The 23,820-nt window shown below is 59.8% G+C and overlaps 4 protein-coding genes across 8 annotated transcripts in view; 1 reads left to right on the top strand and 3 right to left on the bottom strand.

The window, feature by feature from the left end:
• Positions 1-23,180, top strand: part of RECQL5 (RecQ like helicase 5) — a 37,436-nt gene extending 14,256 nt beyond the window's left edge. Inside the window, exons 8-20 of one of the 4 annotated variants that reach the window (XM_036837193.1) lie at positions 511-590; positions 18,591-18,809; positions 19,061-19,160; positions 19,295-19,324; positions 19,446-19,511; positions 19,597-19,670; positions 20,024-20,117; positions 20,390-20,524; positions 20,854-21,395; positions 21,554-21,644; positions 21,864-22,082; positions 22,313-22,382; positions 22,475-23,180. In XM_036837193.1, the coding sequence (XP_036693088.1) occupies positions 511-590; positions 18,591-18,809; positions 19,061-19,160; positions 19,295-19,324; positions 19,446-19,511; positions 19,597-19,670; positions 20,024-20,117; positions 20,390-20,524; positions 20,854-21,395; positions 21,554-21,644; positions 21,864-22,082; positions 22,313-22,382; positions 22,475-22,575 (1,821 nt within the window). In that variant the 3' untranslated portion in view covers positions 22,576-23,180. Of the gene's footprint in view, positions 1-510; positions 591-14,546; positions 14,676-18,590; positions 18,810-19,060; positions 19,161-19,294; positions 19,332-19,445; positions 19,512-19,596; positions 19,671-20,023; positions 20,118-20,389; positions 20,525-20,853; positions 21,396-21,553; positions 21,645-21,863; positions 22,083-22,312; positions 22,383-22,474 lie in introns of those variants that run through there. The other 3 variants (XM_036837192.1, XM_036837194.1, XR_005017813.1) reach the window with 3 other exon arrangements.
• Positions 2,925-4,473, bottom strand: SMIM6 (small integral membrane protein 6). 2 transcript variants are annotated; one of them, XM_036837197.1, is made up of 3 exons: positions 4,395-4,473; positions 4,239-4,314; positions 2,925-3,372 (listed from the first exon to the last, which is right to left on the bottom strand). In XM_036837197.1, exon 3 carries the CDS (start codon positions 3,364-3,366, stop codon positions 3,187-3,189), a length of 180 nt encoding a protein of 59 aa, XP_036693092.1. In that variant the 5' UTR covers positions 3,367-3,372; positions 4,239-4,314; positions 4,395-4,473; the 3' UTR covers positions 2,925-3,186. The 2 variants fall into 2 exon arrangements, with proteins under 2 accessions (XP_036693092.1, XP_036693093.1); XM_036837198.1 differs by having other exon boundaries at positions 4,239-4,310; positions 4,395-4,446.
• Positions 9,335-16,610, bottom strand: SMIM5 (small integral membrane protein 5). The gene is made up of 3 exons (XM_036837196.1): positions 16,167-16,610; positions 10,388-10,548; positions 9,335-9,940 (listed from the first exon to the last, which is right to left on the bottom strand). Exons 2-3 carry the CDS (start codon positions 10,512-10,514, stop codon positions 9,843-9,845), a joined length of 225 nt encoding a protein of 74 aa, XP_036693091.1. The 5' UTR covers positions 10,515-10,548; positions 16,167-16,610; the 3' UTR covers positions 9,335-9,842.
• A 30-nt stretch (positions 23,181-23,210) lies between the features above and the next one.
• Positions 23,211-23,820, bottom strand: part of MYO15B (myosin XVB) — a 33,943-nt gene continuing 33,333 nt past the window's right edge. The window contains 1 exon segment of the mRNA XM_036836587.1: positions 23,211-23,667. Coding sequence (XP_036692482.1) covers positions 23,608-23,667 — 60 coding nt within the window. The 3' untranslated portion in view covers positions 23,211-23,607.

Here is a 23,820-nt window from a genome sequence, read left to right as displayed (position 1 = left end):
TGGACGGCCAGGGAAGTCCCTTCACAATTTTTTAAAAGGAAAATTTAACAAATAGCCATGTACCAAAAGGCAAATAATGCATAATCCCAACACTCAGAAGTAATGACTGTCAACGTTTAGTGTATGTCCTTCCACACATACAGAGGTTAGTATGATCCTTCACACACTCGTATATATATTTAATTCCTATTAAATTAGGTCATATTATACAGTGATTCCCAAATGCCATTCCCCGGGCCCTTTGCATGAGAATCACCTGAGCAGCTTTTTGAAAATATAAACTCCCTGGAGCTCCAGGTTCAGAAACTTCAATTCAGTAGTCTTGCTGAATGGGGCCTCAGGTCTTTTAAAGTTACCCAGGTGATTCCGATGCATGGTCAGGTGCGGGGACTCTGTTTTGTGAATGGCTTTATTAGTGTCATTTGATATTTTTCTCTCTCACCATTTGTTGGGCTACAGGGTAGTCCAACTATGTAAGACTTTTACTGAATGGTTGTTTCTTGTCTACAGGAAAAGAGAGGGAACAAAGCATCCGATAAAGCTGCTGTCTTGGCCTTTGATGCCCTGGTGGCCTTCTGTGAAGAATCGGGGTGAGTGACTTATCTTGTGTGTGGAAACAAGTGTTAGTGAGATCTTTTCCTCTCCCAGCACCGCTAGTTAACCAGCTAACATAGGGCAGTTCTTGGGCCACGAAGGGACCCCTGCCTGCTGAAAGCCATCGTGTGGGAATATTTCCTGTTGGAGCGTGGAAGTTGGTACCCTCCCACCTTTCTGTGGAAGGCCCCAGAAACTCTGGCACTGTGAGGATTCGTTGAGTATTTTGGGTGCTCATCCACCCATCCCACTCCACCCACTTCTGGAGTGGCTGGCACCATGGGTGCCTCAGTTCCGAGAGATGTGACCAGCTCTGAGCCATTGGCATTGTGGTCATCACGTGCCACTGAGCTGTACCACTGGCTTCACTTGTGGAGTAGTCACTCTCATCCCAGACCCAAACAGAGACATGTGGCCCGGCTTATGTCTTGGGAGGGCAGGGGCCGTAATGTGCTTGGAGAGAAATCAACTTTTCTAACATAACACCAGCCTGCCTACTTGGAACCCACTTAGCTCTTTGATCTGCATCTGCTGGCGGTGGGGGCCATGAAAGAGCCTGATAGCTGCTCAGCGACAGGCAGGTTGTGGCAGGGAGAGCCCTGGGCACGAGCAGCTGTGGGCACACTGTGTGAGGGACCTCCAGAGCATTCTGGACAAGCTGGGAGCACTTGCATTTGTGTAGCCCTTTGCTCGAAAAACCTCTTTGATTCCTCTGCTCTCACTGGTCAGATCTCGTTGGACAACCCTGTAAGGTAGATGAGGCAGAATTGATTGCTTCAGACTTAAGAGATGAACAGACCACTGTCCAGAGAGGTCGTGGTTGGGAGTTCCCTGGCGGTCCAGTGGTTAGGACTCGGTGCTTTCACTGCCGAGGGCCGGGGTTCAATCCCTAGTCGGGGAACTAAGATCCCTCACGGATGCCACTAATCCCCCATTTCCCAATTTTCAGTGATATGCACATTTTCATACACACATGCCATCTTGGTTTTTGCAAGACTGGATTCTTGAAGCATGGAGTTGATTAGGTGCCTGGCACTGGCGGTGCCCACCAGATGTTTGGGGCTTTCTTCTGGAAACCAGAGAGGCACTTATTTGGGCCATGTGTTCTGATTCCCGCCCCCTCCTATTCACCAGGTCGGTGGCTCCTAGGCTGAAGGAGCCTATTTCCTTCTCCAAGACGCCATGTCTCATTTGGCCTCTGTGGCAAGACCACACCCAGCAGAAGTGGTTGGCACCCTTGCCCACAGCTATTGCAACCAGAGCCCTTTTCAGGCACTAACATAGTGAGTTGCTAAATCAGGCCTTCTTTGGTCCCTTGAGTAAAGCGCTTGTCATGAAAGGGCTCAGTGTCCTTGCTAGCTGTCAGAGTCCCCTCTGCTGGAAGTCACCCTGACCGGGGTCTTGTTTGGGGTGAGTCTGAGGCTCTGTGGAGCTGTCTGGAAGCTTAGCTCTGCCGTATCCCTCTGGGCTGCAGCAACTCACCAGGCAAGAGGACAGGTCCTCCCAGGGCCCTCTGCTTTCTGTCTCATACCAGAGAGCTGGGGCCTGTTAGAGTGTCAGGGGTCCGGGCATCGGTGGGCCTCCTGTTGCCCCGTGTGCAGCCTCATCTCTTCTATCTCATTTGCTACACACAGGGGTGTCAGATTCCAGGACTTCCAGGCCCTGGGACGGAGTGAGCACGGCTGGTGTGGCTGGATTTGAAATTGCTCTTTGAGTAAAAAGGAATGTTTCTTCATTGCATAAATGGTATATAGCACGAAGGCACAGCCCCTTCCTCACCAGATACTTGCCCCTTTTCTAAGAATAGCCTGGTTTGAGGTTGATGTTGAAGCAGCTGTTTGCAAAGGGAGGGCACTTGGCAGCGAGGGACAGGCCTGCTTGGTGGCTTTGGCAGAGGCGGGGACACTTCTACAAGGGCTGCGTTGTAGGGTCTGCGGTGCATGGGGGCTGGAGGACCCTGTGGGGGATACCTGGGCATCTCTGGGACCAAGGGAAAAGACACTTGGGTCACATGAATGAGGCCAGCGTGGGGCGTCCAGTTGGCTTCCTCTCCTTTGCGTGCAGCTACTTTCTCTGAGTGTGGCCATGAAATGCATTTGATTATTTATGACAGGGCCAAATTTACCTTTGCGTGTAAAAAGGAACAGTAATCAGGTTCAAAGCAACCTTCCTCCAGCCTAGAGGCCTCTGGACCCTGTCTGAGATGGGCAAAACAGCTTTGGTTTAGGCCTAGATTGTACTGGGCTCTGTCATCTCCTGGGGTCTCCAGGCTGGGGGAGCCAACGGCCCAGCATCCCTCTGTTTATCCATTCGTTTGCTCATTTGTTCATTCATTCATTTATTCAACCAGCAAATATTGATTGATACTGACTCTGTGCGAGGGCACATCAGAAAAGGGGGTACAATGGGGAACAGAAAGAGACCCAGCCCCTGCTTTTTGTTGCTTGGACCAGTGGGGAAGACAGGCACTTATCAGATAATCACATGAAAAATGTATAATTCCAGACTGTTAAAAGGGCTTTGGAGAAACGGTACATGGTGTTTTGAGAGTGTATTAACAGTGGCCCCCTTCTTGGCCCGCAGAAAGTCAGGTCACGACTCTTCACACTGGTTGACCCTATCAAGTGGGGGGAGTAAACCAAACACAATAGCAAACAAGATGAGAAACAGGACCGTAATGATGAACAAGCAGATCACTACCAGGCCCCCCTGGTCCAAGGGGTTCTGCCAGAACTCATCCTTCCAGGCGCGTTTTGTTAGTAGTCTGTCCATGTGAACCTGGAAAAGTGGGGACAGAGGCCCTGAGTGCAGGGGCTTCTCCAAGGCCCTGTCCCAGGTGCTACTCCCTGCCGCCAGCTGCACCCTCTGGTGCGATCTCAGAGAACGGCGGCCACCTCTGCAGCTAGCGGGCATTGAAGGGATGGTGGGTCACTGGGCTCGATGCCTCCAGCAAGCAACAAATGAACTTTCTTCCTCCGCAGAAGCAAAAGCAGGGACCGGCACCAAGGGGGGGGGGGTCCCTTGAGTTCTTCCTGGAGGCTGCCGCTGGCTTCTCCAGTCCTTTCCTGAACAGCCCTGCTGTGAGCAGGACTTTCTCTCCCATCCCTGAGAACCGCTCAGCCAGAATCTAAAAAGCAGCACTACAGACCCTTCCTGGGTTTCCTGCCTCGGTTGCCAAACATTTGGGAAGCATTTTGAGAGATCAGCACAGGAGCCCAGGAGTGGATGGTCTCAAGCTGAGGCCTCTGTAGGCTTCCTTAGAGGCAGGTGAAAACAGAAGGACTAACTAATCTTGAAACACAGCTGAGATGGGCAGGCTGTGCGTCTGTAGCCAGTTGCAGGGAGTAAAGGCAGAGAAGGAAGGAGCCATTACCTGGGTCTGCTGTTTATACTCCTGTGTCCTAAGAGAGGGCAGGCGGATCAGGGTAATCCTTCAGGCCCCACGCTTTGTGGGGCCTGAGCTGAAGAAGCCGCCAGGTGACCAGAGCTGCACCGTGACTCAGAGAAGCAACTCTTGGGAGGAAAAGGTGGCCGCATTGCTGATTGCCCCTGACCAGACCTGCTTGCTGTCACCAGAGCAAACAAAGGTGGGCTAGGGCCCGTTGCCTAGCAACCGCGTTCTCTTTTCGGCCTTTCACACTTACCCCCTCCGCCGCGTTCTGCCCTCTTGTGATGCTGTTTTGGGGGGCTGCTCAGGGCGCGTGGGTTGAGGTGTCCTGGCTGAGAGAGGTCAGACTTGGGGTGGGTGGGGGAAGAGACTGGATCCGGGGCCCTTGCCCCAGGCCTCCCGTCCACCTCACCTGTGGCTGGGTCCTGCCCCTCCTCTCAATCCGGACGACCCGTCTACTGAAAGGACCTGCCCAGAGCTCGGGAGGCCCCAGGGCTGGGGCTGCCACGCATGGCCACTCACTTCCTGTGGCGCCGGGTTGATGATTAACCACAGGTCCAGCTGGCACCTCCTGGAACCAGCATGTGGGTGTTTATCACCATTGAGGCCCCGGGTTCCTGTGGAGGCCCAGCTTCTCCCTTGGTGTTTTTGTGTGCCGCTTAGGCCCGGCCGCAGCTGCTTCGTGTGGGTTCCCACCCCCTGGTGTGATGGGGCAGCTGGGAAGCAGGAGTGGGGCCTGTGCCCCTGCTCGTGGAACCTGGTGGCTGCCATTCCCTCCTTGAAAGACAGGAGTCGAGTGCCCACGGTGGCCAGGAACTGCGCCAGGTGCTGCGTGTCCAGTCGTGAGCGAGAGAGGCAGGCCCTGCCCTCCCAGGGGTTACATTCTAGGGTACCGGTCCTCAACCCTGCCTGTTCCAATCATCTGGGAGCTTTTCTGAACGCCAGTGCCCAGGCCCCACCTGGTAGCACAGAGATCAGCCTCTGGGCTTTGTCAGAGCCCTGTGCTTGGTAAAGCTCGTCGGGTGATTCTCCTTTTTTTTTGTTAATTTAATGTTTTCTTTTTTTTTAAATTTATTTAATTTATTATTTTAATTTTTGGCTACGTTGGGTCTTCGTTGCTGCACGTGGGCTTTCTCTAGTTGAGGGGAGTGGGAGCTACTCTTCGTTGCGGTGCGCGGGCTTCTCGTTGCGGTGGCTTCTCGTTGCGGAGCACGGACTCTAGGCACGCAGGCATCAACAGTTGTGGCTCGCAGGCTCTAGAGCTCAGGCTCAGTAGTTGTGGCACGTGGGCTTAGTTGCTCCGCGGCATGTGGGATCTTCCTGGACCAGGGCTCAAACATGTGTCCCCGGCATTGGCAGGTGGATTCTTAACCACTGCGGCACCAGGGAAGCCATCATCGTGTGATTCTGACATGCAGCCGGGGCTGGAGGAGATGATGGGCAAGTTCCGTGAAGTCCTTCTTAACTCTCCTGGCTTAATTGACCTTGGCTTACCTGCCGCTTTGCATTTCCTTCTGTAAAACACTCTGACTAATGCCCTTGGCCTGCCGAATGCTCAGAGCCAGCAGGCTGGTCTCAGCACACCCTCGGACTTCTGCTCCATTAGCTTAGTTGGATGCTTATTAAGCGTCAGCTGCTTGTTCCCAAACCTGTTTTGTGGCAGTTGTACTTGTTATTGTAATTACATAATTGCACTTAACATTACATAAAAGTGAAGTAGTGATAAAAGCTGAAACACCAGTTTTACAACTGGGGAACAGGCACAGAGAGGTTAAGTAACTTACCCAAGGTCACACAGCTAAGAAGTTACTGCTTTGGGGTTTGGACCCAGCTGTTCCTGTCAAAAATAGATGTGGACAAGACAACTGTAAACATTTCCTAAAAATGCAGAAGTATTTCACACTCAGGTTTCCTTGCAGATGTCTTCAAGTTCTTATTCCGCCTTAAAGAAATCAAAATTAGCAAATAGACAATTCAGGAACTCTGGTCAGCAAACCCACACTCGGAGAAAAGACCTCGGCCCTGCATCAAAAAGATTGGCCAAGGAATGTGCATCTGTATGTTTCCGTTTCAAATGAGAGGTGTAGAGAACGTATGTCTCGGGTACACAAACGTTGCTTTAATTGACTTTTTCAGTTAACTGCTGGCCCTGATCGGAAAATCCTTCTGAAATGATCACCACAAGGGGAATGATGTGATGGGAAGAGGTAGAGAATGCTGGTGGTGCCCATGGCATAGCCTGGCCCGGGGCCTGAGGGGACTCCCCCGGGAGGAGCGATGTTGAAGTTGAGATGGGAAGCCGACGTAAGAGTTAGAATGAGGAGACAGTGTTCCAGGGTAGGCAGCCGGTTCCCAAGGAGAGAGAGGAGACTTTTCCTAAGGACAAAATTAATTTGTCTTCAGTTTTTTGTTTTTTTTTTAACTTTTATTTTTTAAATTATTATTTTGTTATTGCTGCGCGGCTTGAGGGATCTCAGTTCCCTGACCAGGGATTGAACCCGGGCCACGGCAGTGGAAGCCCAGAATCCTAACCACTAGGCCACCAGGGAACTCCCTGTCCTCAGTTTTTTATGGTCTGCAGTTTGTTATTACCCACAAGCAAATATGTCGTCTTGAAGATTGTTATCTGTAGATTGCTTTCAAATGTTAATGTTTGGGAAAACAGGAGAAAACTGTTTTGTCTGCTCTGCCAAGTTTTGCTAATAAGATTCTTGCACCGGTGGCTTTACTGTAGATTCTAATAAGGCATAACATATGGACAGTAAACTGCACAGATCTGAAGTGTAGAGTGAAACCCTTGTGAGGGACCGAGAGACCACAGTCGTGGTCAGTGGTGGAGCAGAGGCCACGGGCGGGAAAGGCGTGACGAGGCCGGGGAGATCAGCGCCAAGACCGGCTGGGACGCTGCGGCAGGGACCTCAGGCAGACGCTGCTGGCGGCTTGGTCCAGGGTGGCATGGCGGTGGGAACAGAGAGGTGTGGCAGCCAGAGTCAGCCAGATGTTCTCTGGGGCTCAGACGGCCTGATGGCCACCCCTTCCATGGTCACCACCTGCCTTGCTGTACCTGTTTATTCTTTGCCATGATGGGGGAATTGCTGCCTCCTGTCGATGCCCATCTTCCCCAGAGGACCAGCCAGAGTACGTCAGGCTGCTCTTGCGCTGGAGCAGATCTGGTTGGTTGAGCCGAGTGGGATCGGAGCCTGCCTGGGACCTGGCGTGACAGCTTCAGGGGAGCCATTGGTGGTGGGTCTCAGCGTGCCCCCGTAAGCCCTCCAAGGGGAGGGACAGAATCTTATTTGGAGTCAGCAGTTAAGTACTGCCTGGCCTGGAGGAGGAAAACGCGAATGAACCTCCTGTCAACCTGTCGGTGCCCAGGTCTGCCGACTTCTTGGCAGCTGGACCAGGGAGCCTGCATCTTTTCTAGACAAGAGGCTCAGCCTCACCCACAGTGAGGAAGGGTGTCCTTGATGCTGATGTAACTCACTTGAGGAAAAGTCACACGAGGATCTGGCTGCTGCGCCGTTGGAGCGTCTCCTGAACGGAGGGCTTCCTGGGGACCCTCCAGCTGTTGGCACTGGGACTGGAAAGGGCGGGGCTTCACATCCTCCCACCCTCCCTCTGTTTTTCTTCTGGGAGGGAGGGCCCCAGAGTTTGGGGTGTGGCTGTTTGGGATCTAGGGTTGGTATTGTAGGTGGTGGATAATGGAGTGAGAGCCTTATCAATACTACAGCTGGAGGCCTAGGGCACCGGGTGTGGTGAGCAGGGGCTCTGGAGCCAGGTGGGGGGGTGGGGCGCCCAGAGGCTGGCTCTGCCACTTTTCAGCTGGTCAAATTTAGGGAAGTTACCTATTTCCTCATCTTTAAAATGGGGATAATAATGGTACATTTGGCATTGAGGTTGTCGTGATGATTAAATGAGTTTATCTGCATCAAAATGCTTAAGGCACTGCCTGAGCGGGGATGAGTCCTCAGTGAATTTTAGCTATCTTCATCCTCACCATTGTTGCAAGTATTATTATGGTTATCATTATTTTTACGAGTCCCATTCTTTTGTGGTGTGGTGGGGGTGGTAGAGAGTACAGACAGATTCTTGAATTTCTTTTATTTTCTATGGAAGCACTCCTCTCTGGGTCTTTAACCCAAACCAAACCCATCAGAGGAGTCCCTGGACACCAGGAAGTGAAACCAACCAGAGAGAGCGTCTCCTGCCTGCCTGCCTGTCAGCTGGAGATGGTGGGGCCGCAGAGGAGTGGCAGGGGCTGGCACCCGCTCTCCACTGCCTGTTTTCTGAGTAGATGGGGCTCTGCCTCAAGGCAGGCAGGGCACGGGCTGCACAGGCCAAGACGGCAGAGGAGAATAAAAAACGCAGACTTCTTTATGGCCCCGGCGGACCAGGGTTGTGTGTGTGTGTCGCGGGGGGGGGGGGGGGGGGGGGGGGGGGGGGGGGAGGCGGGGTACCGCGTGAGCCTCTACCTCCCCTGCCCTCGTTCCTGGCTTTGTAGCTCTACCTGGAAAGTTCTGTGGGAGAGGAAGTAAACTGAAGGGAAGGAGGCCAGGCAGTGTTGCATGTCAGCAGGCCCAGTCCTTAAACGAGTCCACATTGCTCTGGCTCGGCCCCCTGTTTAGAGGGGCAGATAACGATGCTTCATATCAGTCTTAGCATATGCCCAGCACTGTGCCAAGGTCATCTGGGTTTATCCCAGGAGGTGGGGACCAGGATTAGCCCCATTTCACAGGGGAGGAAACATGGCTTGGAGAGGCTGAGTCACTGACCTCCGTTTCGTAGCTGGCGGGGGTGGGAGGGCGAGGATTTGAACGCAGACAGTCCGGCACACGTTGGGGAAAGGACGGAGCGGTCAGGATGCAGGTTATGGACAATAGTAGGGGCCTCACCTCTCTTACTGCAGAAGTTTGGGAAGACCCAGTGGCCTGAGCCTGGATGCAGGTTATGGACAATAGTAGGGGCCTTACCTCTCTGACTGCAGAAGTTTGGGAAGACCCAGTGGCCTGAGCCTGGTAGGACGGGGTGTGCCGGCTACGGTTAATGGCAATGATGGCATTCCTGAGCCCGGCACCTGCCTGGGGCAGACGCAGCCTCCACCACTGCCAAGCAGGCGTCTGGGAGGGCGGAGCGTGTTAGCAGCTGGTGCTGGGCAGGAAAGGCGCCGCAGCCCTCCCCTGGTTCCGCAGCCTTCCCTCTCGCGTGGCATTCCTGCCTGCGTGTTTTTCCAGCTTCCGAGAGCACAGGGAGAGCAGAGGCCTGGAAGGGACGGTCACTGGCCATGTCCCTGGAATTCTGGCACGCTGCCCACCTGATGCACATAACCCAGCCCAGGGAGTCTGGCACCACAGAAACACATAACCAGAAAGCTTTTACTGGGAAAGAAACAGGCAAATACTGGAATGGAACACAGACATGTCCGCGCTCTGGGGGGAGCTCGGGACTTAGGAGCTACTGTGCAAAGCCCCTCTCCGATTGGCCTGCTCCTCTTTGGCGTGGGAGCCTTGAGGCCAGCTCCCCACACGTGCGGGCTGTTCTCCAGGTGTGGGGACCCCACTTCTGTGTTTTGTTGGAAAGCGCAGGTAGGCGCAGAACCCCCGGTGGTTTTCTGTCTTAGAAACAGTCGACTCCTCCTCGGCCACCTGTGTTCACTGTCAGGTGAGAGTTTTGTGGCCCGAACAGCCCGTATTTCCTTGATGAGGCCCCAGCTCTCAGTCAGTGTCTGGGTTCCTGGGCTAGGCCAGGGCCGGGGCGGTGGATCTTTGTCTTGAGGGGTGAGGGCTGCAGGGCCAGGCTGACTCCCTGGGTCATGGCTTTGGCGGTCTCCTCTCCGGCTCCTCGTCGGCCGTCGCCCTGGCCCTCACGGTGGGGTGGTGGGTCCCACCGCGGCCCTCCTGCCTCCCCGCTTAGGGCAGCAGCAGTAGCCGACGGCCGTCAGCAGCAGCAGCAGCACGATGGCTGGGGGGTTGGGGGAGAGAGCAGAGCGCTCCGGGAGCTCAGAGGCGAGGAGGAAAAGGACGCCCACCACACTTCCAAAGAGGCCCCTCTGGGGGCCTGGAGGACCTTCACCGAAGCCCTGGCTTAGTGGTCAGAAATACCCGAGAGTCTGGGAAGAGGTGTGACTGTCCCCATGCCGGCCCCCAGAGCTTTGCTCCCTCCATCTGTGGGTTGGGGTGCCGGAGGCACCTCTGGGCCCTGGTGCCCAGCGCTCCCGTTTCCTAGAGCAGCATGTCAGGATTAGGGGGGACCCCCTGGCTCCCCCCAGGGGACATCTGCTTCTCCTCCTCTGTCTGGGGGACCACCCAGCCACCTCTGCCAGCCCCGTGGTTGGTACCATGGTCTCGTCTCTCCTGGATGCCAGGAAGAGCCGTGGGCGCCGAGGAGACTCTGGGAGCGCCGGCTTACCTGTGAAAATGACAAGGACCGAGAAGGCCACGATCTCCACGGGCTCGGCCTGGGGCAGCCTCTGCAGCTTGTGCAGCAGCCTCTCCCCTATGGAGCGCATCTCCAGCGCAAGGTTGGAGGCTGCCATGCTGTGTCGTGTCCCTGCCGGGTTTCCTCCTGAGCTGCAGAGCAGGGAGAGGACCTGGTGTCCCCACGGAGCTGCCTCCAGAGAATCTGCCCTCTCACCCACCCCAGCCCGCAGAACGAGTTTGTCAGGTCTCACCCCTCACAGGCCTGGTGGCTCACAGCTCACGAGGGAGGCAGGGAGCTGGCAGGGCCCCTTGCTCAGCGCTCCGCTGTGGCCCTCAGCCCCCACCTAGCTGGCACTGCCCAGGCGAGGGAAGCTGGGGATGACAGTGAGCCTGAGGCCCTGCCGCAGGGCTGCTCGGCAGAGCCTGCCGCAGGAGGGGTCTGCCAGCCGGCCAAGGTCAGCCGCGGTCGCTGACCGTGAAGGGACTGCACGCTCCTTTGTCTTAGACACCACTCCTAGGTGTTGCCAGGGTGCCTCGGATGGGCATGGCTCCCCTGGCGGCCCCTGATGCCTCCCTGGTGGGGAGACGGGGCTCCAGAACGCCAGCTTGGCACTCTGGCTTTTCATCGTATGTGGGGACAGAAGGGTCGGCTTCTTCCGAGAGCAGGCTCATGGGGGCTTCTGGTCAGGGTCGGCCGTAGTGGAGAGCTGACTGGGGGCAGTGGTCTGAGCCCCCCTGGGGCCCCCCACCTCTCCCACCAGCCCCGTTTCTTTACTCATACGGTGTCTTCCTGTGAGAAGGTGGAGGTGACACTGTGTCCTTCTAGTTTTCCCCAAGGGGTCCTCTCTCAGGACGGGACCAGAAGTCCCGGGGGTTTAGCCTCCTTCTCTTGCTGGCTTGGACCTGCCTCTCTGGCTGACCAGGAGAGTCCCCTCTGCTCCCCCTCCCCCCAGCACCCCCTGCCCCACGGCCCCAGGACCGAGAGCCTCCTCCTGTCTGTTGTGCCCAAGGGGCCGAAGGTGAAGATCCAGGCCGAGTCCGTGAGTCGGGACACATTATGCCACAGACCTTCTTTCCCCTTCCGCCTCCCCGCTGGGCACGAGGGAGCCAGCACCTCTTCAGAGAGGGATCAGGGACAGCCTGTGCCAACCCAGAATCAGCCTGTTCCCCGAGGCAGCTCTTAGCCAGGGCAGGGCTGCAGGCGGCCAGGGGCCTGAGCCAGACTGTAAGCTCTCATTACTGCTGCCTCGTCCCTCAGCCAGGCACGTTCTCCCCCAGGTGGCTGCGGTCTGTGAGGCCGGTCACTCCTGGCGCTGCTACCACAGCGTAGCGTCCTTAGAGCCGCCTTGAAGGTCATCCGCTCGAGTCCTCTGCGCCACACTTGGCTCCCTGCCCTCCCTCTGGCATTCGGCCTTTGCTCGAGTGGGGAGCCCCCCTGCGGCCCCGCCCCGCCCATTCCTTCTTGGGCAGCTCTGATCGTTAGAAGATGGGACCTCCTGGTGACCTCGTCCGTCCCACCTGTGGTCACTCAGGCCAGTTCCACCCCCTTCCACCTCACGGTCCTCCAGGGCCTGGACGGCCGGCACAGGTTCCTCCTGCATCTCCTTCCCCACAGGATAACTGCCCTCATCTGGTCAGGTGGCCCCCCCCACAGAATAGCATTCGAACCATCCTGGGTTTGAATACTGCCAGCCTTCTTCCTGCTTTTGTGACACGGAGTGGCTCCGTCTCTCTGAGTCTGTTCCTTTCCTCGTTTTCCGTGAAGATGAGGTGCCCATCTCTCGAGGCTGTCGGGAGGGTTGAGCACAGGGCCGGGCTCTAGGAGTGCCCAGCGCATGTGATTCCCCTCTGGGCGGGGTCCGGCCAGCGCAGCAGAGGCCAGGCGGCCTTTGGGGGTAGTCACACCCCCCCACACGCTGTCAGTGACCTTCCTTCAACACCTTTGGGGAGTTTTGTCTGTGTCCTTCATGCCCGGGATGTTTGTGGCGTGTGAGGTGAAGGAGAGTGGTGGGGGGCCGGCTGGAGATGGAGGGGCTATGTTTTAAGTGATGATGGAGGGTAGCAGGCAGGTGATGTCTCTTGTCAAAGGGGGAGGATCCTGGAATTAGGGCCTCCCAGCTTCTCCCACGCCCCACCCCAGGGTCTGCACGTTGCTACAAACGAGATCAGGATCCCAGTTTTCCAATGTACTAGGAGGCATAGAATTCTAGAATGCCATGGGTCATCCACTCCTGCCTCCTTTCTTCTGCATATTGGGACGCTGAGACCGGAGAGAGGAAGGAACTTCGCGGTCACACTGCGGGAGTGGGGCCTGGCAGCGCTGCCCCCGCCATCCCTCTGTGGGCACCTGTCTCGGGCAGCCTGCTCTTTGACAGGCAAGATAAGCCAGCCCAGGAGCAGCCCACAGAGGGCCTGGCCCATGCGATGGGCTCAGCACGGGGACCAGGGCTCTGCGTGATCAGCCCCACCCCACACTCGGGAGTCTGGAACACAGCTTTCATCACTCACTGGGCCACACTTGCTCTTTGAGAACCTCCTGTGACTTGTCACCAAAGGGCCAGATCTTGCGAGTCTTCCTGTCTCAGGCTCATGAACTCCTTCCCGAGCACGAGACCCTTCTCCTCAGGTCACACTGAACAGACCTCCTCCCACTGACCAGTGGAGCAGGTGTGCACAGGAAGGTGGTCCCCTCCCTTGGTCTGGCGCCTCCGGGCATCTCGCTCCCTGGGTTTCCAGGAGGACGGGAGCCCGCCCGCTGGTCCCATTCCTGGAGGAGGGACCGGTGGGCCGACCGAAGCCCAGGGGGAGCTTGCCCGGGGCTCAGGAGCTGGGCTGCTTTCCCCTCCCCTCTTCGGCTACTTGGCCTGGCTTTTTCAGCCTGATTGGCCCAGGGCCTGCACTGCCTAATGTAGCCATCAGAGACACTCCTTCACAGAGGCGGAGGCGAGCGGGTGGGCGGGGGGCTTTTTCACCTGTGCCCCCCACGCCCAAAGACCCGGGAGGGATTGCAGAGGGGGCGCCTCCGCTTGTGAGTGAGAGGTTGCGTGGAGACCCTGGTCAGTCGGGGCGTGATCTCCAGAGCAGGGAGGGGGAAGGTGGGGCCGGGCTGAACTGCTGTGCCGGAAAGGCGGGGCCTGTTGATCCGAAGCTTCGCCTTTAAAGTCAGCTGTCCTCCAGGGGTTAGGAAGTCAGAAAGCTGCAGACTCACGCCCAGGGGACCCGGGCCCCACTCTGGGAAGAGTGTCGGTCCACACCAGCGGGCCACGGACGTGGACACCCAGGGCCTCTGGGGACTTGGATTGGCCCCAGGGCTGCTCACTGCATCCTGTCTGCAGGAGTGGGGCTGCTGGACACGGCTGTTCTGCCCCAAAGGCTGAAGCCCCCTTTGCTTTTCAGTTGCTGTTTTATCATTTCCAGCTTGGCCTTGAGCAGAGGAGCCTTAGTGGGGGCCGTGGAGGGCTGGAGGGGCCTGTTCTCCTAAGAGGGCGGAGGCACATTCCAGCAGGTCCCAGGCGGGCTTTCCAGCACGCTATTTAAAGCGAGGCCAAGGGGTGCCTGACGCCTGGTGCCCGATATAACCAGCCGTCGTCAGGTGACCGTGAGGCCTGTGCCCCAGCTGTTGCGTTGTAGGGAGCCCTGAGTGTTCCCAGCTGTGGCCCAGGGAGGGTGGGCGTCCTGGGACTGGCTGCCTCTTGTCCTCTTACCCTTCCCAGGTTTGGAGAGCGGAGGGCAGGGAAGCCCAGTGGGGCTACTGGTAATTCTCTGTATTTTCCCAGTCTTTCTATCTCAGCTCCACCACACTCCTTCCCAAACTGTACTTTCTGCCTGTGAATGAGGATCTCCCCCAACCCCACGCTCGGTAGCGCCTCGGTTAGAAGCAGCCAGAGCAAGTGGTGGCTTCCCCTGGCCCGGCTGCCTGCACGGCCCTTCTCGGCACCTTCGGAGGGTGCTTCCCGGCTGGAGTGGCAGCCAGTGGTGGGGGAAGGTGAGCCAGGCTGAAGGGAAGGCTGGCAGAGCTGGAGGGACTAGAAAACATGCCTTTGTGTGGCATCTCCTGGCACGGAGAACCTTGCAACAGAGCAGGCAGGCCTCCTGCAGGCCGGACAACTGCCACTTGGTACTGAAGTGTCCCTGTTTCCTCTTTGCAGAACTGACACTCCAACTCCAGACGCAGCTGCGTGGGGAGAGCCCAGGCAGCGGATGTGTGCTGTCTGATAAGGGTGTGTTGATGGCTCAGGGCCCAAGGGCTTCTTGCCCTGCCCTGTTATTTTGTCAGGGTGGGTTTCAGCCACCCCTGCCCCCTGGGCAACGTCTTGTTCGAGAAAGAACTAGAATGAGGCATAACTGAAGGTTGGGGGAGTCTTGCGGGGTCCGGTGGCCTAACCAGCAAGGCAGAGATGCCCACTGTGCGCTGCGCTTTCTGCCTTGGCCCCGCCTTCCAGTGGGGTCCAATGACACTTGAACCCTCAGCAGCCCCGGCTTCCCCAGCCCCGTAGCTTTTCCAGGACAGGAGGAGACACTTCCTGCTGCTGCTGATTCCTCCTGCAGCCCCAGAGGCTGGGCATCACCCTTCTGTCCCCGCACAGGGGTTGTGTTCGGGGGCCCCCATCCACCTGTGTCCTCTGGATCTAGCGACTCTGATCCCTGCCTGCCGGCCTGGGCCGTCTTACAGATAAGAGCCAGCGGGGGCAGCCATGGGCTCATCACTGCCTCCCTCCCTCACCCGGTGTCTGTCCCCTCTCTGTGCCATCACTGCTCATCGCTGCCGGGCTTTTAGTCTCCCCAGCCACCAACCCAGGCCAAATCCCACAGCCTCTGCCGAGCCAAGAACACGTCGACTGATCCCTGGTTTCCACTTTAACCTGGGTGGCTGTTTTTCTAAGTAGATACTAGCTTGTTCGCTTTGGGAAAACATCTGGGGGGCTGGGGAAGGGGACTGTAACGCTGGCGTGAGGACAGGGAGGCAGGAGGGGTAGGCAGCCAGCCTCGACTCTCGGGGCCCTGCCCAGGAGAGCTGACCTCAGTGCCGCCCGAGAACCACCAGCATTCTGATGGCGGCAGAGGGCCAAGTATGGGGCGGGGCAGTCCCTTCCCAAGCCTCACTTCCACCATTGTCGCCTTCCCACCCCACCCTGGGTTTAGGGCCCTCATGCTTCTGGCGTGGCATTCATGGAGATTTGGGGGTTCCTGGGGATCTCTGTGGGCCCAGGAAGGAGCACCTGGGCCTAGCTCCGAGCTGAGAACACCAAGCCCCGCATAAGAGGTGGCAGCTGCTGCTCTTGTCCAGAACACAGTGGGCAGAGCTGCCACAGGTTCGCATCCTGGGAGGTGCGAGGTGGCCGGGCAGCCCCTGCCCTGAGCCTCCTTGCCTGGGAGAAAGCAGGGACTTGATCCCCAGAAAAAGGGAGGCTCAGTGGGCAGGCGATGGTTCTCCCCTAGGCCAGGCCAGCCAAATCCCTCGTTTAAGCCCCCTGAATAGGAAAAGCTTAAACTAACTTGCCGAGTAAGCAGGCACTCCAGGCCCCTCTGCCTGCTCAGCAAGCCAGCAGAGAGCTGCAGCCTCGGCCTGTGCCCCGTGCGGGGTCCCAGCAAGAGAAGGGAGAGCCTGAGTTTGAAAGGGAGGCTCTCCAGAGACTACGACCAAGCGTGTCCCCCAGGACCCTCCTCTCCGTGCTCGTGGTAGATTGTGGCCCTCCACCCTTGAGACAGGGGACCCTGGCGGCTCCTTTCCCTTCGTCCCCGCCTCATCTGTGAGCGGAGCCACTCACCTGGGAGCTCAGGTGCTGGGGTTGGGGGGCAACTGCAGGTGCTGGGGAGCCCAGCAGCCTCCGCGTGCCTCTCCTCCGGCCTCCCCTCCAGCTGGGCTCACACCTCTTCCTTCCTTTGCGGACGCCTCTTTCCTGACCCGCGGCTGCTCCCTGGGTGCCTCTGCTCGGCGCAGCGGAGCTCCTGGCTGCTGACAGCCAGCTGCTGTCTCGGCCTTAGCTTTTTTGTTGTTGGTCGTCCTGGAGATTCAAGTGTCACATTACACGGGGCGGCCGCTGAAGTAGGGAGCCAGTGCCACCGCTGCCCCGCAGGCGAGGGAATCCCTGCTGGGAACTGGGCCTGCGGCTGCAGACTCCTGTGCCTACTCCCTGCCCCGAAGGTCTGCACGGCCCTCCTCTGTTCCTCCTCCTCTTCCTCTCCTCCCCCCTGGCGGGTGTGGGCTGGGCCTGGGCTGTGAGCTGATGAAAGAGGAGGTCGGCTCTCACATTCCCTGGCAAAGATGACCCCCTGGGAGGTTCCACCTGAGCGGTGGAGTCGGGCGGGAGGGAGCGAGGGAGGGGGCCTGCGCCTCTCCCAGTTCTTTGCCTCCTGCCCCGCCCTCAGGAGGGCCTTTGGGCCCATGTCCCTCAACCCCCAACCTGTCCCTCAGGCGACTCCCTGGCAGGTTCCTCTCTGTTTTCTCCTGGGAAAGACAGTAAACAGTGGGGGAGCTGCTGGACCACCCAAGCAGTCGGCCCTCTGGGGAGGCATCTTGGGGAAGAACTTGGGAGTCCCGAGTGACTTGGGAGTGGCCTGGCCTTAGCCTGTTCCTCGGGGGCGGCCCCGGGAGGAGGAGAGAGGACACTGCTGATCTTGTTCTTGCCAGAGCGTCGGCTGGGGCTGTCTCCACACTCCCGGCCCGACTGTCAGGGACGGGCTCCAGAGCCCAGGGGCTGGCTGGTTTGACATTTGACTGGTCGTGCCACCCCAGCAGACCAGGCTGTGCCCGGAGCAGGACAGGAGCCGACCCCAGCCCGCATCTGCGAGCTGTCAATGGAGCCCTTTGAGTGTGAGCACAAAACGCCAGTGAGTCGGGGCTTGGGGGAGGGTGGGGGGAAGGAAGCCAGCCTTGTGGCCACACCACTTGGATGCCAGAGCCTCCCAGAGGCCGGACAGGCAGCCACTGTGCAGTCGCACGGGCTTGAGCCATGGAATGAGTTACACGTCGGTTTTGGGTGCGGCAGGAATAGCGCCCTCTGGTGGCCGCCATGCCCTCCTTGCCGGCTCCAGCCGTTCTCTCCTCAGCTAAACAAGGCAGCCAGCCCACGCTTCCTGGGGGCTGTGTCACAATCTGTTGTCATTCCTGGAGCCTGCCCCTCGGCGTCTTGGCTCCTCAGAGTGTTTCTTGCAGCCCCAGGCAGTGCTCACGTTGAGAGGTGTTCTGGTTAGAGCAGTGACGCCCGCTCTTCTTGTCTTTGGGACGTGGTGACTAGACAGCCCTACCTCTGCTCCGGCATCTCCTCTCGGGCTCCCCCACCCCGTGCCACCTTCCTGCTGCAGGAATGGCTGTTTGTAACAGCCCTGATAGAGCTGTGGCCCCCCAGGCCTCTGCATCTGCCCCAGTGACCGACTGTGCCCCCAGCCGGGGGGGGTTCATTCTTCCAGCCTGGAAGGTACGACGAGGAAGACTCCGGCCACGGCTGCGTCTCCTCGCTGCCCTCACCAGTGGCGGCTCTACGGTGCCGGCCCTGAGCTGCCCAGTTCCTGCTCTCAGGCAGTCCCCCCCGGTCCCGGGCTGTGTACACTGGGCTGGGCACACACAGGCTTGTTGGGGGCAACAAGGAAGAGGTCACCAGGAGACAGAAGTAGAGCAGAGTGCTGAGGTGGGGTAGGGCCACTTGCTGCCGTTCTCTCCCTCCCTCCCCGTCAGAAAAGAGTGAAGAGTGTGTGCCGGGCGCTGTGCAGCGCGCTTCAGAGCGCCATCCTGGCCCTTATGCCGCCCAAGGGGCCAGTGCTCCTCTTGCACCGGCTTGTAGGCAAGAGCGCATGGGCTTCAGGAGGTCAGATGCTTTCCCCAAGGACACGGCCTCCGCAGCAGAGTCAGCGTCTGCACCCAGAGTCCGTGCTCCTTCCAGGGTGCCCCACTGCCGAAGGATGGAGAGGGGGCTGGGGCCCGGAGGAGCGCTCCGTAGAGAAGCAGGACAGAGTGGGGTTCGTGCCCTGGCTCCTCTGGAGGCGTGTGCTCCGTGACTTTGAGAAAGCTCTTTCCGCTTGCCGTCCTCATCTGTACAGTGGGCGCCCCAGCGATGCCTTGGGAGGCTCGCGTGAGATGCCTCCCACAGTGCCAGACACGTAGCTGTGCTCAACCAGAGTTTCGGGATTGGGTGAACGAACGCTGGCCGGCGTGGGTCCCTCACCCCTTGTCTGTGCTGTGCTGCCTGCTCCAGGTGCCGCCACGCTGCCATTGCCAAGTACTTCGGGGATGCGCCCCCCGCCTGCACCAAAGGCTGTGACCACTGCCAGAACCCTGCAGCTGTGCGGAAGCAGCTGGACGCTTTGGAGCAAAGCAGCAGCTGGAGCAAGACCGCCATTGGGCCCTCCCAGGGGAACGGCTTTGACCCTGAGCTGTATGAGGGAGGCCGCAGGGGTTATGGGGGCTTTAGCAGGTGAGGGGCCATGAGGCCAGGGGCCCCCAACCCACTGGAAATAGTCTGGCATTCCCTCCCTGATGCTAAGGCCAGACCAGAGGCGACACAGTGCCGTAGTCCACCCCCCGGCCCTGAGGGCCACGCTGGGGCCAGGACTTCGGTGTTGCCCATGAGCTGCCAGGGCATCAGAGACATCACTGTCCCACCAGACACGTGACAGGAGGGCAAAGCCCAGACCCAGGACTGCTCACGCCCAGCCTGTCTCCTAGGTACGACGAAGGCTCTGAAGGCAGCGGAGATGAGGGCAGAGACGAGGCCCACAAGCGGGAATGGAATCTCTTCTACCAGAAGCAGATGCGCCTGCGCAAGGTGAAGGGGACGGGGGCTCAGTGGGGTCCAGGTGGCCCCCTGCTCACACCCTCTCAGCCCCTTCCCTGGTGCTGGGCTGGGAGCTGTCTTGCTGCGGGGCAGGACGCCTCACGGGCCCTCATGTCATCTTCCAGGGCAAAGACCCCAGGATAGAAGAATTCGTACCCCCAGGTCAGTACAGAGATGCCCCCTGGGCTGGTGTCAGGGTGTGGACGGAGGATGCCTCACTGGGGGGTTGGGGATGCCAGAGAGCAGAAAGCAGAGTGGAAGGACTCGCCTCTGCTCCCCCCAGATGCGGACTGTCCCCTGAAAGAGGCTTCTAGTAGGAAGATCCCCAGACTCACTGTGAAGGTAAGAGGTGGGCAGCTCGTCACACCTGCCCCCCAGGATCCCCCCCAAGCTGCGACTGTTTGACCAACTTCCCTCCCCTGTGCAGGCCCGTGAGCACTGCCTGGGGCTCCTGGAGGAGGCTCTGAGCAGCAACCGCCAGGCCGCAGGTTCCACTGACGGGTGAGTGTCGTCAGGGCCGAGGAGCGGTCCCCGGGCTCCTTTGGAGACCGCAGGAACCCCAGCCCCCCTGGCTTATTTGGGCACCCCTCCCCAAATTGGGACCCATCTTACTCCCAGGGGGTGTGAGTCTCCACAGCCTCACCAGGGGGCAGGCTTGGCCACAAGCGAGGGGCTGCCAGGAGCTGCTGAGGGACAGTAAACCACAGGGGGCCAGACAGTCCAGGTCGGAATCCCTGTGCCCAAGGCCGTTCCTGCCAGGCCGTTCCTGAAGCCATCTCCAGGGTCCCCAGGGAGGATCTAACAGGGAGGGGCCTCAGGCCTACCTGACACCTTAACCTCATTCCTACCCTCAGATCTGACCTCCAGGCCAAGGCAGTGGAGCTGGAACACGAGACATTCCGAAATGCCAAGGTGGCCAACCTGTACAAGGCCAGCGTGCTGAAGAAGGTGGGCACCGGACGGGGTGGGCGGGGCGTGCTCCGGGCTCTGGGTGGGAGAGGCAGCCCGCCACACAGGGGGCCGCTTATTCCCCGGGGAGCCCGACTTCCCTCCTTTCCTGGTTGGAAGTATTTCTAGCCAACCCCGTGCGGACTAGAACTTGTCCAGTGCCCAGGTGCCTGCGGCCACGGGCCGCAGAACCCACTCGTGGAAAGCCTGGGCTGGGGGCTGTCAGGAGCTAGGGGTGCCGACCACGGCGTTCCCACCTGTCCCTGCCCCAGGTGGCTGAGATCCACAAAGCCTCCAAGGATGGGCAGCTCTACGACGTGGGAGGTGGTGCCAGGAGCTGCAGCGCCCAGGCCGAGCCCCCAGAGCCCACTGAGTATGACATCCGGCCGGCCTCCCAGGTGTACTCGGTGAGTGGCGTCCTGGTGTCCACCCCAAACCTGGGTCCAGGAAAGGCGCCACGGCCCCTTGCCCTCAGCGAGGGTATAGTCCTTGCTCTCCTGGCATCACAGCCCTGGCCCTAGGGCGCCCCAGGGCAGGCCCTCGCGCTTCCGTACTCTGCCAGCTACGCCTCTGCAGCCCCCCACAGTGCCTGTCTCGCCACCCCGACCCCCAAGCCTTGTCCCGCCCAGCTTTTCCCGCCCCCACTCCCGGGACCCCCACCCACGCAGCCATCCCTGGGCCCTCTAGAGAGTGCCCTGGAGGCACCTGTGGTCAGAAGCCTCTCTCCTCCTCACAGTTCAAACCCAAGCGGGTGGGAGCTGGTTTCCCGAAAGGTTCCTGCACGTTCCAGACGGCCTCTGAGCTGATGGAGAAGATGCAGCTCAAGGAGCAAGACCCCCGGCTGGTGCAGGGAGGCGGGCAGGAGCCGCCCGGCCGGCCCCGTGGCCGCCAGGATGAGGAAGGCGCTGAGCCCCTCCCTGGGCCCAGAGGAGAGGCCCCTGGGAGTGGTGCTCATTGTGGGGGGCCCTCCCCCGAGAAGAAGGCCAAAGGCCCCTCTCGGGGCAGTCCTACCGCCAAGGCCTGGGTCGGCAAGAAGCAGCAGCTCCTGGCCGCAGCAGCCCTCAAGGACTCCCAGAACATCGCCCGCTTCTTCTACCAAAGGACCGAGCGCTCTCCTCCGCTCACTTCAGCCCCAGGGGCAGAAGGTGCCAGCCCTTCCCGTGACGGGGCGCGGGGACCCCTGCCGGCCCCAGAGAAGCGCACAGGGGAGGAGGATGGAGCCATGGGACGTTTGGCTGCCCACCCCCAGACCGAGGAGTGCTCCGAGGACGGGCCAAGGTGAGGTCACGGGCAGTCCTGGCATCCTCTAGAATCCCCTCTGCTAACTGGGCCTCTGAAGCTCGGGGCCTGTTCCCACGATGTGCTTCACTGGGCCACCTGGGCTGAGGGCGCGGCTGGCATCTGGAGCTCTGACGCCTGCTCTCCCTTCCGGCCAGTGCCTGCCCGCTCAGAGACCAGAGGCCCCCAGAAGGCCAGCCCACCCCCACAAAGGAGGCACAGAGAGGCAAGCGGCCCAGACCCCAGCAGGTACTGAGAGGGACGAGGCCGTGGGGGGAGATACCCGTCTACCAGGCTGGTGTCTGCTCTGGGTAGGGGTTTGGGAAAATCATTTCTTCTTTCCACATCCCAGGGCAGATGGGCTGGGCTAGAGGGAGCCAGGAGGTGCTGAGGCCCAGTCTTCCAGAAGGAGGGGAGGGGCCAGGAACAGGGAGCCCAAGAGTGACCCTCCACTGTGGCCCTGCCCAGGAGAACCCAGAGAGCCAGGCTCAGAAGAGGCCACGCCCCTCAGCCAAGGTCTCCGTCTTAGCTGAGACCAAGGGCAGCCTCTCAGCCAGCGATCAGGGCAGCTTGAACCCCCAAGGCTCCTGCCAGCTCTTGGCTCCTGGCATCTCGCTGAAGGAGGCTGCGAACGTCGTGGTCAAGTGTCTGACCCCTTTCTACAAGGAGGGCAAGTTTGCATCCAAGGTAGGGTAGGTGCCTGGGCTCTGTTCTCCCCTGAGCCTGGGGCACTTGGGTGCAGTGCGTGGGTGGGTAGGGAGCGTGAGCCCCAGGAAAAAGCAGGGCGGAAGCAGGCCAGCCCAGAGGCCCGCCGCCCGCTCCCCGGGTCTGCCTCGCTCTTGGCTCGCAGCTGTGGGTCGCTCAGAGGGCAGGGTGAGGTTCTGCGCTCTCTGCCCCTCTCCACTCTCTGTCCCCAGGAGCTGTTTAAAGCCTTCGCCCGCCACCTCTCACACTCGCTGACCCAGAATCCGTCTCCGGGAAGGAGCGGTGAGTGCCTGCGTCACCGGCCGGCCGGGAGGTGCTTGTGGGGGCCCTGTAGTGGGGAGACTGGTTCTCACGCTCCCCCGTCCCGAATCCAGTGAAGGAAGAGGCCCAGAACGTCATCAAGCAGTTGTTCCACGGCCGAGCCCGGTGCGAGAGTGAAGCTGACTGGCACGGCCTGTGTGGCCCGCAGAGATGACCGACAGCTGCCCGACGGGGCCGGTGTCCTCCCCGGACTCCACCGCGGCCCAGCCCGGGCCTCGCTCAGGAACGGGGAAGGTGGGCGGCCTGCTGCTGCCGGGGCGTCGTCTGCTCTGAGGCTCTTCCCCCTTCCAGCCACGCCTTGCTTTGGAAATGGGCCTGGACACCTCCCAAATCAAGGTCAGAGGCCAGCCCACCTTTCTCTTTGCTTGCGAAGCCTGAGGTCCTCTTTCTCCTAGCCTCCCTGCCTCCCCGGCCCTCGTGGCTGGGTTTTCTGGGCCAGATCCGCAGATCAGAAAGTGACAGGTGGTGTGGCTGCTGCCAGAGGAACAGAAGGAAGGAAGGTCCCTCCACCTCTTGTACTTAGCACGTTTTAAGCCGGGGGCGAGGCCCACCAGTCCGAGGCCTGGGGCCTACTCAGAGGAAGCCCGAGCTGGCCCCGGGTCCGCCCCCACCACTGTCTTCCCTCGCGATGCCAGCCTCCAGCCCGGCCCAGGTGCAGAGCGCGTGGGAAGACGGGCAGCCGCCAGGCCCTGCTCCCTCTCGGCCCCTGGTCAGAAGGCCAGGTGGGGCTTCGACAGTTAGCAGGGGAATAAAGTCCTGGTGGTTCTCATGCACACGCACACAGCCCTGTTCTCTCGGGACTTTTATTTCCTCAGCAGCTGCTGCTCCCAGGGCTGCGCTCATGCTCATGTCGGGCCAGGGCCCAGGTGGGCATCTCCCCCAGACTGGGCAACATCGGACGCCCAAGCCGAGTTCCTGCGGCGCCCACCCCAGGCTCAGGCCCAGGCCCAGGCCCACCCCAGAGGGAGTCTCGTGACTCTTTCCCAGTTGAAGTGGCTATAGCAGCCCCTCCCCGTGGGCCAGCTGGGCTGTGCTGCAGCAGGTTCCAGAACAGCCAAGCGGTGAAGTCCAGGCCAGACTGGCTTGACAGCACCCAAAGGAGACCGTCCGGGTGAGACTTGGGCCAGAGAGGCTTCCTGGCCTCGTCTCTGCCCCTCCCCCGCTCCTCTTGGGTGAAGCCCGGCCACTAAATGGAAGGAGAGTTGCGGTCCAGCAGGAAGGTGATGGTGTGCTTCAGCTCCTGGGCCTGCGCGGGCACAGGCCTGTGAGGCCAGGGCTCCCCAGCCAGCCCCCTGCCTCTGCCCCCAGCCCCACCACGCCGGAGCAGTGGGCAGTGGCCTGGGCCCAGGCTCCCGGGCACACCAGGCCTGGGTGAGGCGCTTGCCACCTTCTCAGGGCG

Source organism: Balaenoptera musculus, chromosome 20, assembly GCF_009873245.2.
Source record: "Balaenoptera musculus isolate JJ_BM4_2016_0621 chromosome 20, mBalMus1.pri.v3, whole genome shotgun sequence".
NCBI lineage: Eukaryota > Metazoa > Chordata > Mammalia > Artiodactyla > Balaenopteridae > Balaenoptera > Balaenoptera musculus.
The sequence above is the reverse complement of the archived record's forward strand: the minus strand, read 5'-3'. Positions and strand labels throughout refer to the sequence as shown.

Excerpts from the sequence above, each read along its gene's own strand:
- SMIM6 (XM_036837197.1), bottom strand. The coding sequence starts at position 3,366 with ATGGACAGACTACTAACAAAACGCGCCTGGAAGGATGAGTTCTGGCAG.
- SMIM5 (XM_036837196.1), bottom strand. The coding sequence starts at position 10,514 with ATGGCAGCCTCCAACCTTGCGCTGGAGATGCGCTCCATAGGGGAGAGG. Across the intron at positions 9,941-10,387 it reads GGTCCTTGTCATTTTCACAG|CCATCGTGCTGCTGCTGCTG; the intron begins GTAAGCCGGCGC and ends CCAACCCCCCAG.